Raw genomic sequence first — 17524 nt, 5'->3', positions numbered from 1 at the left:
ATGGTTAAGAATTCAAAGGGATATAATCTTTGGAATCTATTGACCGACGGATCATCTTTTTGGTAGGATAAATAGGTTGAGGAAAGAAAGATCGAGAGTCCAATTATAAGAGTTGTAAGCCGAGAGTCAAACTATGAGAGTCGTAAGCCGAGAGCCACACTGTGAGAGTTGTAAGCCGGGGTAAGCTTGGTGCTACCTCTTTGTTTTCTTTGCTTTTATTATTTACTTATGAAGAATTGTGATTGAGAGAAATATTATTGGATTGATAATCGTAGAATGGATTATGGATTGAGTTAAGATGGAAGTAGTAAACCTCAGTGTTTTGTAGTTTGATACTTGATTTTAGATAGCGAGAATACAATCAATTGTGATACAAACAGACCCAATTCATATAACCAGTCTTTTCTAGTGTTCGAATCCACCTCTATTAGTTCAATTGCTTTGGTATACTGAAGCTTGAATGCAATGAGAACAACAAGAAGTACCATGAAATATGGGCTTGTGAATAGTCAACCTTCGAATAAAAACATGTTTTAGAAACATTGGTAGTGTTAGTTTTTTCAAAAAGGTGTTGGTTTTTGAGTTATAGGCATTTTTAGCCTTAAAGTTGGGTTTAGGCTTAAAGTAATTGTGGACCTTTGATCTTTGTTAGGAGTTTTTTGATTTGGATAGTGGAGATGTGGCTGCCACCTTTGGACCTCCTCTCACATAATTAAGAGAGCTTGGGTGATTGAGCTCCTTTTCTCTCTTCCCTCTTTTGTGAAGCAAAGCCCTACTAAATTATTTCTAGGCTTTAATTGAAGGAATTTTCTTCCACCTTGCCAATACCTCAGTATTTTTTTTCTCTCAGTTATTTAATTTTTTATGCTTTGAAAAATATTTGTTACTCATCTTCTTCTAGTTATCGCCTTTTTAATGATATAAGCCATAAGTAATTTGAAGCTTCGATGGAGTTTTGACAAATTTTGAAGTAGCAAGGGATCTATTACCTTTAGTAGTGTAAGAGCATCAACTCTAAAAATTTGTAACTTGGTTAATTCAACTTTAATGTGATTTTCTATTATAAATTTAATTTAAAATCTAATTTATTTAAAAATTTTGAATTATTAACTTCTAAGTTATAACAAATTTTTGATGATTTTTAAAGTGATGACGGGTCTCCTACCAAATCATCTTCTAATCACATTATTTTAGTACATAATTTGTTATATTAGTTTTTACTTTTTTTATTATTATTAATTAATTAATTTTATTTAATAATTTTAAATATTTTTTTCTTCATTCTAATAATTAATGGTAAAGTTTTATCTTTTTATCCATCTTTATCTTTAAAAAAAAAAATCTTATCCTTTCATTTAAATATTTTATTTTTAACCTTAGTTTATAACTTTTACTTTTTATCTTTGACTTTTTATTGTGAATATTTAAAACTCTTTACTCAATTTTTAGTTATTAAGTTTAATTTAATTTAATTTTTTTTTTTTCATAATTTTCAGAGTTTAAGCTTAATGAAATGAAGCTTGGTAGGCAATTAACTAATTAAACTATAATGTTTAAGAAATCATAAAAATTATATATTTGACTTATTGTATTTGATTGGATTAATTATAATTATTATATTATTTATTTATTTATATTTTTATTTACTTATTTATTTATTTTATGGTTTATGTACCTACATTGGTTAATATTGAATTTTAAACTAAGTTACAATTGAATCAAATTGAATTTTAGTGAGGAGAAAAAAAAAATCGCTCATACTTGACAAAGGTTGAATCAACATTCAATGTTAATTTTATTACTTAAAGATAAAATTGCTCAACCTTCAAGATAATGATTCTTTATTGATTAAAAGCTACATATTTTTCTTTTGGTATAAGGTAAAAATATCTAAAAATTATATTTGATAAACCTTGTTGTTTTCCAGATCAATATGTGATCTTAAAATCAAATCTTAATAATAACATGCTTCAATAAGCTTAGCAATAATTCAATCTTTATGTTAATATAAAATATTCAAGGCTCTTCTAAATATATATATATATATATATATATATATATATATAGTGATAAGATTAAAAGCTCATTCTAAAAATGATACCATTCTTAAAAAGAATCCACAACTATAAGAAGTTTTTTATTATGAATTTTATAGCTGATCTTTGTACTTGAAGTTTTTTTAGAATAAAAAGCTATTAGATGGAATTTATTATTTACTCCCATTTGTGACAATATTGCATCTAAGATAAATTCTGATATATTTATTTCTATAAAAAGTATCTTGGACAAGTCAATAGAATACAAAATTGATATAGATGTAAATTTCTTCTTTAAATCAACAAATAATGCTTTTGCAACTTTATTCCTTTTAAGTTTGACTTTACAAGTCAAACGTGTAAATAAAGCTGCAATTTTTAAAAAAATCTTGATAAAAATCTAATAGTAATTGACAAAATCCAAAAAGTATTGCACATTTCTTATAGTTTTTGGAATCTTCTAATCTATGATATTCCGAACTTTCTTTAGATTGATTGTTAGACCATTGTTGGAAATGATGTATCCTAGGAAGTTAACTTGAGTAGTATTAAATACATACTTTTTCATCCTAGAATATAAGCTTACATCTCTAATTTTTTTTAACACATAATATTTATAAAGTTTATATTTTTATATATTTTTAGAATAAACTAAAATATTCTTTAAATAATAGACAACAAAATCATCAAAAATTCATAAAAAATATCATTTATAAGAAGTTATTAAGCAACTAATACATTTATGAGTCCAAAAGATATAAAATTATATTTGAAATATTAGATTTTATCTTTTAAACCTTTGCTATAAAATAAATATAATTAGAGAAAGATTAGATTTTATCTTTTATCTTTTTTTAAAGTTTTTAAAAAATTGTGGCATTAAGAAAATAAAAAATCAATTTATTAGCTCTACTAGTATTTAGTCTAAATATGGTATGTCAATAATTTATTAATGTGGTCAAGAATATCCAAATTTTAACACATTCAACTATAAATCATACAACCTTAAGTAGTAATCCAAGCCATGTTGTCTTTCTATAACTCATTTAAGCCTGACTTAAAGGGGCAGTGTGTAAAAACTTACAAAGAATTTTGTATCCAATAACTTAAGAAATTTAAACTAGAGTAAAAATGCCAAGATTTTTTTTCATTATTTTGCACTGAAGAATGCTCCATCTGTCTCAACTATTAATACAAGCTTTTCATCAAGCTTGCTTAATAGCTTAAGTATAGTCTAAATCTTTTTATTCATACTTCTTAAATTAACTACAATTGCAGTTGCTATCTACAAATAATTAAATCAAATGAAAACATATTTTTTTTCTTTAACTTCAAGAAGATGTGGAAAATATGGTTAATATATACATTACATAAAAGATGTAGTTATAACAAGAGAATGTTTAAATATTTCTTTAAAATTATGATTAAGAAGACACAACGTCAAAGTTTGAAGATGGTGCTACTATTACATTTGAAAATTTGAAGGAAAATGTCTTCTACAACCTTTCTATTCAATTTGTAATAGATGAACATAATCCTCCATTTGAAATAAAATTTTGACCAATAAACCTTTATAAATATATAATAACTATCAAAGAGTATTTGCTTCTCAAATGAATCAAATCATTTTGCACCACAAAATCACTTCTTTTGTAATATACATCTCTTATGATAACAATGTACTATCATAAAAAATATGAATTTAGCCTAATTTATTAAAAAAAGATTGTCTTGTAACTCTTGCATTTGTAATAAGTTTTATTTGAATTAAGTTAATGCTTAATAATTACAATAAATTTCTAAAGAAATTCATGTGATTCTTAGATTTAGATAAGAAAGAATTAAAGTACTTTGCATGCAAAAAGCTTGCTCTCCATTACTTGTTAGATGAACAAGCACAATCTTTTTATAAATACAATCTTGTAAAGAAACAAACATTATTATTCCACATAATGAAATAAGTCTCTTGTTCATCTTAAGAAGGTCAAGATTAATTATATTGCTTTATTAAATACATCATATTGTTCTATTTTCAAGGTCTCCATCTTGTATGATGTCATCAAATTAGTTATTTTGAACAACCTAAGGACTCAGATATCATGCCTATTCATTTGAATTCTACTATTTCTTGTATTGCTTGGACCATTTATTAATCTTATATTATTTTCTTAAAATTCTTAATTCTTAATTATAAATATTTTATAATAATTATAATTAGAAAATATTTCTAAAAAGATCTAATATAAATAAAGTTAAAAGAAAAAAAAATCATATAAAAAGAGTTAAAACTTAAAGAAAATACTTAATTTTAAAATAATTTAAAAAATTAATTAATTTTAAAATATTAAAAAATAAAAATTAGAAATAATTAATATAAAGTGAGAAGATAGTTAAGTTGCCTTAAAAAATTAAATTAATTAAGAAAAAAATAGATTTACTAAGATTAAATAATAAGAAAAAAAATTATTATAAAATAGTTATAAATAGATTTAATTTAATTTTTTAATTATTAAAATAAAAATTAAAACTATTATTCTATTATATTTATTTATTTAATTTATTTATACATACATAAGTTCTAAGTCTTAAATCATAGAATGGCTCAAAGAAGGATTTATAAAGCCTTAGAGCTAAAGCCATGGAATTAAAGAAAGATCTACTTCAAGCAAATTGCATCAATGGGTTACTTTGATCTTAATAAAGACTTATTTGATGATAATAGAATGTAATAAGACATAAAAAGATATAAAAAGATGAGATTAAAGAACCAAGACAATCAAAATAGGTTTAAAGTTTAATTACTAAATATGAGTTTTTGACCTCTCTAGAATTCTCAATGTTGAAAAAGTCCTCAACCTCAACAAAGTCTTTGACTTTGAAAATGTTCTTTATATCAATAGCATCTACAACCTTCACATAGACATTGAAAAAATTATCAGTATTAACTTCAATACAACTATTAACATCAACTCAATCTCAACATCAACATTATTCTTGATATTGACTTAGAACTTGATCTTAAAAGCTTATATTAAGGCCACAATAAGTGAAAGACAAAAAATAATCTTTATCAAGAGCTTTTGTGAATATAGAAAGAATAGAAAGAACATCCTACATTTTGTAGGATGTGAAAAGTGGATTATTTACCATCATTTGATATATAACTTGAATTATCATTTGACCCATCACTTGGGCCATAATCAAAAGCATTTTTTTCTAAGTAGAAGAAGCCACTATGTTTATATATACTTGATTATAAATCTAGAAAATGTAGATATTTTTCTTTAACAATCTATCTCATAACTTACATGTATTTATATATGTTATCATAATTGTTGCATTTACAATATTTGTGAGATAAGTTGATATTATACTCTTTTCTTACAACATCTTGGTTTTGAAAGGCAAATTCTACATAGCATGCATTAAGAACTTGCAAATTTGAATATTGGATTTTGTAACTTTGTTGCTTGTCCTTGCTTCTTAAAGAATATTTTTTGATTTGCTTAATTCATTCATGGAAATTGTTGTAATGTTGCATCAAAGTGGTTCTTCTAAAATTATATCTGAATTTTACATTTCTTTAATCTTAGACTGAATTCTTCAACAACTATCAAAATTAGAAATGACTGCAACATTAATTTAATATTCTTCAAAGCTTGTCAAATTCATCTACAACTGATATTGTCCTTCAATTACCAAACTTAAGCTTTTGTTAGAAACAATAACAGAAAAAAGTGGTACTTCATTTCAAGGTTTTACGTTTAAAAATAATCTTAGAATATGATACATTTGACAAACAGTCAGATCAATTATATGGTCTTATTATCCCTTTAAATTTTGTGCTGTGGTCGTTGATGAAACCCAAGCAGCATATAAAAACTCTCAGTTGTATAACTAGCACAAGTAAAGAACATTGTAGTTTTCCAATATTCATCTCATAACGCATCAGTTTTTCATTTACATCTAGTCTTACCGATGTACAATGCTGCAGGTGCCACTTCAGCAGCTGGGATCAATGAACAATGTTTATCTATGATGCTTCCAAATCAAAGCCATGAGTAAAATATATTGAGACAGGAGTCACTAACCATTAAACTGAATCACATATTCGCCACAGGCATTACTGGCCAATCCTCCAGTCTAGGTATGTGAGTAACTCCAAATACATACCTGCACACCAGGTGAAATTATTACGAAAGTAAGAACATCACCTCACTAAAGTCGGAGTTTATTAGCTCTATTTACTCCTGGCCAACCAACTTAACAGCCTAGTCGAGTTACGAATCTTGTCAAAAAGACAGTGAATAAGCTCGAATTTAAGGGTTCAGATGGTGAGAATAGGCTTCAAGAATCGGCGGCACCGAATCTTGTGTCTCTCTAAACTTCTTCTAGCTCATCGATGGATAAGCCGTGGCTTTTCATATTGGTGTTTAACATCAACAGTGGGTAGAAAGACGACAGAAAAGCTCACCAAAGTACAATATCTGTATCTTCCAGTTTCCGGTCTTGCTTCACCCAAGTCGGAAGACCCTCACCAATCCGAGGGTTTTGATTTGGAAATTCCCCACCTGGGAAGCACTCATCGGGGTGGAATTGGGTCACCCAGAGATTGTGTTTGAGAAATGCAGCTCGCCTCAAGAACTTCGCATCTGGCCCCGCAAGAGGCAGACAGTTGGAACCTGGCACTTGTTTGTAGCCAGTAAGCTGTCCTGTTCGATTGAATGTTCTCGTGTTTCGTACCTACGAAACCAAATATCTTAGTTTCGATAATTCTGATGGGACTTACTCGCTTTAACGTGCATACAAAAATCATTATCTTACTTGGTCATACTGTACAGACCAGAACTGGTTTATTTGAAAGGCTTCTACCAGTGTTTTGAAAAGATGATATCACAGATTATGGATTAATATAACTTATATATTCGGGGGATGATCAATACTCCATGGAAAAGTTTTATTCTTCAGAGTGGAGAGGTGCTACTTACGATCCAATGTCGAGCGCTGAGGGAATTGCAATCTCTTTGAGCCTAATGCTCAGATTGCAGAAGGGTTTCCTCAGCATAGAATGCATTATTGTGAGGATTGTTCGGTCCTAGTTTTTCAACCTTCACATTCACCTCCACCACCAGTAAAAAGATGAAATTAATTCATGCATGTGTAGACTAGCTTTCTCGTCCCTACATAGGAACTCGAATTTTGATGCAAGGAAAACCCATTGTTATTTATCTGATTTAGACCTTCACCAGGTTTACAGTCAACGTCCATGTCCAGTCGGGCAACGAAAAAATGTTGGTGTACTGGCGCATAAAGACCAGGAGCTATTACAGTGCCATGCCGACGGGTCTCACCCGCATCCAAAGCACTCAAGCTCAAGATTCCGGTCAACTTAACTTCGGATTCTATATTGCCATCCTACGAACAGGCAATACCATTGAATCTTTAAAATCTGAATTACCCACCTCACTATCTTGACATCGCACTATATAAAGTCGTCATCAATAAATCCCAAAGAGTAAAATAGAACAAAGCTTACAAAACTTAGCTTCACATTCAGGCAATCTGTCATCACAAGCTTATTGAATAGAACATCTAAGATTTTGAAAGGGATGCATTAGAGATAGGCGTTAATCACTGACAACAATATACAACCCAACCATGACATTAGTTAATTAGATCTCTTCCAAGTTTATGTTGAAATGATCCAGGAATTAAACTGTACACCTATAGCTTCCAAGACAAAATCGAACATAGATTCTTACCGTAGAATGAGAAATTTGACCCTACGATAGGAATGAAAAATCTAGTGACGCATGTTAGGGGCTTAGACAGTTGTCATCCCTGTGACAGTGATCACGGTGTTTTCAAACCCGCAGACAGTACTACCCGAAGTCTTGCGCTCGAGAGCCAGAACATCATATGGACTCCTGGCAAAGGTATCAAAATAAAAAAGAACTACAGCTAGGACTAGTTCGGAAACTTCTGCGAACGAGTCTGACAAATTGAGGCAAGGAAAACTTTGGTTCATTAGTTTTGTCTTACATTCACCGGACTCTCTTAACTACTGTTGTGTGTTGCATGTGGAGACAGAACACCAAGATCTTCTAGTCAGTTCTTTGTAGACAGGATATGCATCAAGTAAGCAGTTTCAGCACCAAACCTGATAGAAATGCCAGTAAAACCCGTACTCGTAGTTGGCAACAGTGCAAAAGAAAGAAACAGTTAAACGCCTCGACCGACGTCTTTCTGTAGAACCAGTTCGCCAGTCTTGGTGTTTCCACAACACACCATGATCTTCATGCATGCAGACACAGTTTTCGATCGTTTCAACTCCTCCATGAAAGTTTGTAAAATGGGCATCAAAGTATTTAATCAGACCAAGACAATCACACCCCTGCACACCTTTTGAATGATAATCAAATCAACATGTTCATTTCATTTCAACTCACGTGTTCTAGTAACTTAAAGGTAAGGGCTTCAGTGTTCTGCTCTAAGGTATCAAAGGTAAAAAAGAACCTTTCATCAATAAGGAGTTAGGCTCTGAGGCTACAATGAAGGAAAAAGTAGAATAGACGTGACAAGATTTGCCTTCTGAAGAAGGGGAAAAACGCACTGACCCGTTTTAACGAGTGGCAAATCTTTCCATAGTCGTTGGTATGAATAACTAAGCCTTCTCTTGGTGTGAAACCGACTCGAAAATTCCACTGCGGATAAGTGTTTCCAGGTAGAAAGTTCAAATCAGGAGGAAGACTAAATGAACTAGTTGCATGCATAATCAAACAGTTCCTATTTGACTTCATCCAAATGCTTAAGCACGCTGTACGCACTTCATATAATTCATGCGAAATGAGATCTTTTTCTGCTCACCATGCTGAGTCACACAGTTAAAATACCTTTTGCCACTCCACTGCATACCCGTTTACACGAAAGCTTGGTCCTTGGGGCTGAGAAATAAGCAATGGCTTTACGTCACTCCTATCCACACCCCGCCGAGAAGAAGCAGGTGTATAATTTCTCAGAGGATCTGGAGGTGGTAGTGGAACCAAATACCTGTCCTCAAACTCTATCACCTGATAACCCAGGAGGAAAAGAGTGTAGAAAACGTCACATAGCAATGGTATTGATATTACAGATAACATCTTCGGAGACGTTTTGTCATATTAAAAACGCCTGAATGAAAAGAGAACCGACATAGGGTCTGAACATTTTCACGTTATGCAGGATTGGACGAATGTTAGCACCTGCATTTTTTGCATGTCTACCAGGACATGTATACCCTCCACTGGTCGTGCATATCCATTCTCAAGAGGACAATCGCTCTCAGTTCTGCAAAAGACTAGTGGTCTCGCAAGTCTTCGGCTGGGTGAATCCACTTCACTGTAATACCCAACACACCTGCAAACAAGGCCACCCCCCTCAGAACTTATTAGGTTAATCAAGTTGATCATACAATGCAATCATTTCTCCTCGTAGCTTAAAGGACATAGTGGACTAAAATGTCATCGTGTAATAAACAATAAGTCCCAGCAATTCTCGCGAGCCAGTTAGTACACAAAGAGAGGAGGCTTACTAGAGGTCCACCATAACGCGATCCATGTCCTCGATACCGCGCCTCTTCATAGCTTCAATGAAAGATGCATGCTCTTTTACGGTTGCTTCGCATTCGGCATACTCTACCGCATCCTGACATCACAGCATAGACGAACAATATCAGTTTTAGAAAAAACACAAATGCTTCACATACATCTCTTAAGAAATTTACAACGTAGTTTGTAGCGAATGTTAAAAAAAGATTGCTAATTTTAACGGGAGGAATTCGTACCATAGGAGCCTGAACGTCTGGTATAACGGCGGAAGAGACTTCTTTCCTCCACGAGCTGCAGCATGGACTTCGCTGAGCTCCACCACCCATACGCTAGTCACGTTTGTTCTTTTGTTGTAGACAACAAGCCTGGCCTGCCTGTATGGTAGCTGTAAGGTCGGAAACATAGATGGTTTTCCTTTAGGTTTGTCTAGCATAGGTTGATATGGGGGGAAGAAGTATGCATCTGCCACAGCCACCACACGCTTGTCTGGCTCATTCAGCACTACCTCCACGAATCGCATCCTATCCCGTACATGCGAACCATGAATATTGGCAGAGTTTTAGACTTCTCAAGAGTCTAAAATAGTACCATGCAGCATGAATTACGGCAACGTTCGTTCACCGACGAATTGATGGCACATAAGTACTAAATGTGCATTTTTTGTAATACAATCTTTTGGTCAGCTCCTAGTTGTCTAAGGACAGTCGATTTTAAACCTCTCCTGAGTAGGAACAATTGGGACTTGAGGGGACATAACCATATCAATTTGGTCTTTGACTGCGTGGTTGACGTTGCAGATATTCTCACATTCCAAGCGACACAAAAGAAATCAGTCTTTCACTAGAAGTTTAGAGAATGGATCGGTTTGTACACTTGCCTGGGGTGTTTCACCTGCCGCCCTGACAGTAGCTACAGCTACGGCGATTTCGGTGGGACTCAAAGGTTCCAAAGGATGCACTGATTGGGTCCTCAAAACAAGCATTTGTGCTCCTGCGCAGAGATCGAAGACAAGGCCGATCATATTTCTGTTTCAGAATTCGTCAAAGTAACAGACTTGAATCCAGAAAATATCTCTCATATTTAACATGCAAGTGTGCTACATACTCCACGACGTTAAACCCCACGCAGGGATCAATTTAACTCTTTTAGGATGCCACCAATCAAACCCTTGCAGACTTCGGAGAAGCCTGTCACTGTCAGAATCAATCCCCCTTTGGATTGATAGGATACAATAGAATGAGTGTCATGAGAAATGAGTGCTCTAAGTATTTTATAAGCAAACCACTTACCGTACTGGTGAATAGTTTGTGTCCTTTGGGACTAAATAGAAAATACGTGTACTCACCGCTGATCTCGTTGTTCAGTCTAGTTACGTATCATTCGATGATGGATAGTGTCCCACATTGAAACGTTCCTTCGTGGTGGAAAGGTTCTCTCACCTTCGTAGTAGAATTTCAAAATTTCTGACAGCAATTCACTCATGGTTAAAGCTAAAAGGAAGTACACAAGACTTTTTCGTGCATGAATGCAGATGGTCACGTATCGAAGTTCTGAAGTAAAGTTCAAGTATGCACTACTTCATGGAAAAAATATAACATTCTGGCTCTACCTTCGTCCTCGTGAAACTTATATTGGACACCTAGTTTTACAGTCCATAAACTGTGCGCTGAACACACCGCGAAAAGTCAGGTGCACTTACGACACCAGACATGACATCTTCCGACGTCTACATGGCGCAACGGAGGAATGAGGGTAGATAAACGAAACGACATTTACTAACTTCCATTCAGGCGCGTATTGCAAGTGCACTATTACGTACTCAATAGAATATAAAACAGTGCAGATGTCTAAACGCAGAAGAGGATGGTGATGAGAATGTTCCTTTTTGAAGGCGTAAGATACAACACGCGATATTTACTGGCAATTGTCAACAATGAAATCGCACCAGGGAATGTTAACGTTTTCTGACACCTCAAATAGAAATCGGTCACTGAAGAACACAAGAAATAATAATAATAATGATAATAAAAATAGTAATAATAAAGTTGGAACCAATCAACGGAGTAGTTCCCAGAGTGTCTTAATTCCTCGCGAACTGCCTCGCTCATGCATCCAAAATAGTGCAGGCACTCTCAGATTGAAAGGCGGCGACCTACCTGTGGTTACAAGTGGAAAAATAGTGCAAGAATCTAACCCTGTGTTATCAGTAAATACCCCAACATTTGCCGACGAACGTGCTGGAGAACGAAGTTGAGACATCTCTTGAATAGATCTAGCCTTAAGAAATTTAAATGAGAAAATTATTAGCAGAAATGATTATTATCATCCACAAAAGCAGACACTGTAAGCCGCTGCAAGGGATTAGCATGCACGTTACATGTGGAGAAGGTGAATAATGAGCGAAGAATGCAACCTTTCAAGGCGCTTCCAGCAATTGTGACTGCAGGATCCAGGGACTCAAAGGGAACCTTAAGATTCCTGTGATGATCTTGTTGGTTGATGTGTTCTTCCATCATGACTGAAACCTCTCCTGAAGCTGGTTGAGGCCGCGGACCTCCTCTAGCCATGTTGCTGCCTAAAGGAGATGATTCAGAAGACGATGTGGAAGGCATGTCGGAATCAAAATCCTCGAGAGGTGAGGTGGATGAAAGGCAGCGAATTTTCTGCGACTTCGTATGTGAGGCCATTCACAGGGCTTTTCTAGCACCCCGATGCCTGGATAATCCTCCCCTAGACCCGCACTATCAGACATACACCCTTCTTCTCTACCCAATTCGCTCTTTCTCGTCACTACAAACAACCTCTGCCAACTACTTTTCCTCTTCGTCGACAATTCAACACCAGATACTCTCCCTCTCAATACGCACTTAGAAGCACCAACACTGCTTTCATGTCTTCGCGTGTCCGTTAAACTCTACAAAATCCTCCTTCCTTCCTCCAAAATATGACGCAACTGACTCACTTAAAATCAAATAAAATAAAAAACACATTCACCACGTCAATCCCACCCTACTCACTCCCCGGATTTTCTCACGGCTCCCGAAAAAAATACTCTCTCAAATCAGTTCCAAAACGAGTTGCAAATCAGCACAACGCGATTACAAGAAGCACTTCCCACTAGCGCAACGAATTCCACACACAGACAGCGTGAGGCGGGGGCGGGGACTCAAATATACATAACGACGGGGCGACGACGCATATATTCGGTCACCTGGGTGGCGTCCCGATAGCATCCAGTTTGATTTTGGGTACCTCGATGGGCATCTCGGGGTGGAGGGGGGCAAAGCCATGCAACCAGGTGGGCTGGTGGTGGTTTATTCCCCTCGTGCGCACTGTGTTCCCACCGCAGGGAACTCCCTCAGCATCGTTCCCCTAAATCGTTCCCCTCTGGGAACATCCCCCCCCCCTCCAGGTTCTTACCCTAGCTGCCAATATATTGTATTCTCTATGCTTTACCTCGTTTGTGTGGTATCTTATTACTGTGATATTTTAATAGTATGTAATTTATACCCTCTCTGAAGCTTTTCAATGATGTTTCCAAAGCAGGAACACTGTGGGTGGAGAGCCTAGGTGCCATTTTTTAGGGTTAGCTATTTGGGGGAGAGAGAGGATTCTCCTTTGGTTGTGTGGGGGATTGATGACCCACCATTTTACAATCTTATTACAATTGATGCCATTGCAACCTCTCATTGGTGATGCATTCCCTATGAATAGAAATTGCTCAAAATCTCTTTGCATATCCACTTGTGTGTGAGGATTGTTATAAACTTCATGAAAATCTAGGTTAAAATATAATATAAGAAAATAAATGCAGATATGGAATATGGAGATATCTTTCTTGTGTTTTAAGTTTAAATTCATCATGATCTGGGTTTCTTTTACAAGTGATTTTTTTATCAATAAGTGGGGTGTTTTATTAGCCTCTGAGATGCATGAGTAGTTGTTTAGACTAGGCTTTAAGAGTGGACAAGTAGTTGTTTGAGAAAACAAATATTTACTATGTATCTAATGATCTCATTCAAGAAGATGGTGACACTTTATAATACAATCGGTTAGAAAATACATAAGGGAGTGAACCTTATTGTAAGATATAAATGATTTTATAAAAACATCAGATGTTAAACAACGTTTTTCAAGAAATTGATACTGCTCCTCATGTGTCATATCAAAATTTAGAAAAGAAATAAAATTTGTGATCTTCCAAAATATTCATGCATAATCTTGCAAAAAAAAAATTAAATTAGATCTAATTTAAAATTAAATGCTATTTGTTTAATCATACTTATAGAGGGAGAAAGCAAATTCAAATTTATTTCATTTGTTTATTTCTAATATTTTAGGGATACATGAATTTTACCTCAAAATTTTAAAAGTAAAGTCAAAAACATATTTGAAGATAAAATTTACAAGATATACTTGAAAAAGAAATTACAATAATAGTATATTTAAAATAATAATACTAAATTATAAAACCAACTTATATAATAGTTTTATAAAATTAAAAAATTAGAAGAAAATTATTAAACCATAAATTATAATACTAGTTATATATAAAATATTTAAAAATAAGAAAATTCATTATTTTCTAGTAAATTATTTGAAAGCCGTTGCAAAAGAAATTTTAATAAAAAAGTAACCACGCTTGCAGGAACGTTACTCAAAACAAGAATCTGTACTTTGAAAATTACATAAATAATAATCAAAATCAATAACTTGAGGTGATGGATCACAAAATTGATTTCACACGAAACTACAAATAAAACAAAAAATTAAAGAATTGACCTCATGCTACAATAATTAGTACTTGACTTGTGTCTAAGAAACTATAAAAAAATCAAACTAGTATTGCAATTCCATATGTGAAATTCGAAAGTTTTTAAAAAATTAGAATTATATCAGTGTAAAAATTAATGAAACTTTTGTTTTTATGTAAATTAGTAAAATTTTATTTTAAGGGTATTTTCTTTCTTTATTATGATGTTTTTTTGTTCTATATATATATATATATATATATATTTTTTTTTTTTTCTTATGGAAAAATTTACAAAACCTTTATGTCTTTTGAGTCTGTGTAGTAATATAAAGATATTGACGAATATTTATAATCAATGAAATTTTTACAATTTGTTGAAACATGAGCACTTGAAACTATGTTATATTAAGCATATTTTATAAACTATAATAATATTTTAATAATTAAGATGGATTATTCACCTGAATTATATTCTTTAAATTATGCAAGTGAAATTTAAAAATATTTTTAATTTTTTATCTACCTAAATTATTTTTTTTGAAAAATGTGTATTAATTTCTTTTAAAATTTATACTACCTTATATTCTATTAAATTCTTAACAATAATTTCTATTCTGTTATAAAATACTAAATCCTTAAGATAATATTTGATTTCTCTTATTAAAATTTATATACTTTTTAAGAATAAAATAAATATAAAAATATAAGTTTTAATAAGATACATAGAAAGCTTATTTATATAAGTTTTTTCTATTGCAAATTTCTTCAAAATAAATAGATATCCTTAAAATCACTAAATATTTAATATAGTTCAATGTATTAAATAAAAAAATTAAATGGTTGTTTCTTGGATTTTACTATACTGAAATATATTAAGTTTTAAAAATATGTCATTATGATTTTATTGTTCACTTACTAAACAAGAAATTTAGAAGCCATGACTTTTCCAAAAACTACTATTTAGACAAGAATCTTTGGAGCCAAAACAAAGAACAATATTTGATCAACAAAAAATAAATTTTTAAATCTTATACAATTTTTTTCTTCATATACAATATTAGAAGAACTATTTATTAATTCATATTACATATATGCTATGATTGTTTTAAACTAAAATTTCTTTTTGTAGAAATTTTTATTAAAAGAAAATTGATTCCTAGCAGATTTTTCTTGCAACAATATTGTGATTGTATCTGTGTAGTATAAATTTTTATATTCTAAATATAGGTTATGCTTAAGTTGGATATGAGTTTGTTTTAAAATTTTAACAATCCAATAACAGAACACTCTTGAAAAAAGTTATTGAATCAAAGAATGTGTGGATACAAAAAATAATAATGGCACAAGTAGAACAATATGTAATTTTTGAAATAAAATTAAATCGAAGATCTGTAGGGTCTTGTTCACTTCAAGGGTATTAATATTCTAATAAAAGCTGTGAAAGTTTCTCTTGAGGTTCTTTTATTGAAAATGTTGAGATAATAGAATTTTTTGGCTTGTAATTATCATTAATAGGTACCAATGATAAAACTTATAAGCACTTATTTATTCGTTTATTAGAACCTATAATAAAAATAATAATTTTTTAACAATAAAAAACTATTTCTAATCTAGTTATAATAAATGTTTTATATTAGGTATCAAAAAATTCATAAAAAAATATTATAAATGCACACACTAGATAAAAAATTATGTAATATATATATATATATATATATATATATATACATACATACACATAAAATATTCATTAAAATAAAAAAATTCCAAAAAGTCCCACAATGCAATAAATATATAAAAAACTTGCTTCTTTTATAATGAGACAAATATTTTTAAGTAAGATAAATGATCTATTTTAGTAATTTTGTCTAAAATAACCAAAATTGAATCTTAATTATTAGAGATAAATAAATTTATGATAAATTATATTAATAATAATTAATACCTTTAAAATATGGTTTTTGCACAAATATTATAAAAATAATTTTAAAATCTTAAAATTTTCTTTATTTTTAGCCACTAATAAATTCCAAATATCTAATATATGGTTTTATTTTATCAAAAAATCTTGTATTATATCTTTTTTAAAATTAATGTATGTTATACAAGTATATGAAATAATCTTTACAACTAAAGTAATAATTTATTGAATTTAAATAACTATTAATATGACCAATTGAATTTTTAATTTTTAATTTTATAAATATATTATTTTTTATTGTCTTAAATTTATTTTTTTATAATGTCTTAATAAAATTTGAAAGAAGTATTGTATTAAGTTTTTTTTAATGAGATAGTTACATAAATAACTTTTTTGATTCAAAAAATAAAAATAAAAAACATTTGAGATTCTTCAACACAATGTTGCATTAGATTCTCATCTCAAAAAATAAAAAATAAAAAAAGATAATCTTTATTATTTGAGATGAGACACTAATGCAACATTGCTATTGTGTTGAGGCACTTGATAGAACTTTTTAAGACATAAATGACATTAACAAGCTATTTGATTGAATTAGTGTAGTATTTGGTGGAGAATTTCAGCAAATACTTCTTATTGTCATTAAAGACTCAAGAGAAGAGATTGCTGATGCTTCTTTGAAAAGATCAAAGATTTGGTCTAACATTAAAGTGTGCAAGTTGACTGAAAATATACATCTAAAAGATATATCTTATGAAAATCAATTATTTGCTGCAAATCTCTTAAAAGTATGCATTATATAAGAGTGTCTCATTTGAGATATTTTTTTTAATACAATATTTTTGTGTAATATATCTAAAAATGGTTTCTATTTACAGATTGGAAATAAATCAATAATTATAAATCTATTAAAAAACATGGTAATTCTTCCAAAACATATGAAAGTAGGTCTAATATCAAAATGATTTGATTGAAGTTATCTATTCAAGATTAAATGAAGATGAAATACTTGGAGATGAATATTTACTGACAAGTCAATTTTATTTGTAGATAATTATAATATTGATGATCTAAACAAGCATGCAATGGAGAGATTTTCTAAAATTTCACATGTTTATTTTAGCATAGATATAGCAATTATGGAAGATGGTATCGATAATGGTAATTATTATGTAATTGAATATTTGAATAGTTTAAGTCTATTTAGATTGCCACCATTTTTTTAGAG

At 31.2% G+C, this 17524-nt stretch overlaps 1 protein-coding gene and 1 pseudogene across 2 annotated transcripts; both read right to left on the bottom strand.

The window, feature by feature from the left end:
• Positions 1–5966: 5966 nt before the first annotated feature.
• Positions 5967–10142, bottom strand: LOC112285587 (spermidine copper dependent amine oxidase 2-like; annotated as a pseudogene). The gene is made up of 9 exons (XR_016504628.1): positions 9859–10142; positions 9607–9719; positions 9278–9431; positions 8930–9106; positions 8654–8740; positions 8197–8430; positions 7025–7156; positions 6511–6779; positions 5967–6209 (listed from the first exon to the last, which is right to left on the bottom strand). The product of XR_016504628.1 is annotated as a spermidine copper dependent amine oxidase 2-like (transcript).
• On the bottom strand, positions 9970–12442 carry LOC149988466 (uncharacterized). Its single transcript, XM_090252517.1, has 4 exons — positions 12036–12442; positions 10968–11085; positions 10500–10612; positions 9970–10084 (listed from the first exon to the last, which is right to left on the bottom strand). Exons 1-2 carry the CDS (start codon positions 12307–12309, stop codon positions 10988–10990), a joined length of 372 nt encoding a protein of 123 aa, XP_090108643.1. The 5' UTR covers positions 12310–12442; the 3' UTR covers positions 9970–10084; positions 10500–10612; positions 10968–10987.
• Between the last annotated feature and the right edge of the window lie 5082 nt (positions 12443–17524).

This window comes from Physcomitrium patens, chromosome 8 (assembly GCF_059467195.1).
Source record: "Physcomitrium patens ecotype Gransden chromosome 8, ASM5946719v1, whole genome shotgun sequence".
NCBI lineage: Eukaryota > Viridiplantae > Streptophyta > Bryopsida > Funariales > Funariaceae > Physcomitrium > Physcomitrium patens.
The sequence above is the reverse complement of the archived record's forward strand: the minus strand, read 5'-3'. Positions and strand labels throughout refer to the sequence as shown.

Bases quoted from the DNA above. Each gene is read 5' to 3' on its own strand.
- LOC149988466 (XM_090252517.1), bottom strand. From the start codon at position 12,309: ATGGCCTCACATACGAAGTCGCAGAAAATTCGCTGCCTTTCATCCACC. The intron at 11,086-12,035 runs GTTGCATTCTTC...AATTGCTGTCAG, and splicing joins TGCTGGAAGCGCCTTGAAAG to AAATTTTGAAATTCTACTAC.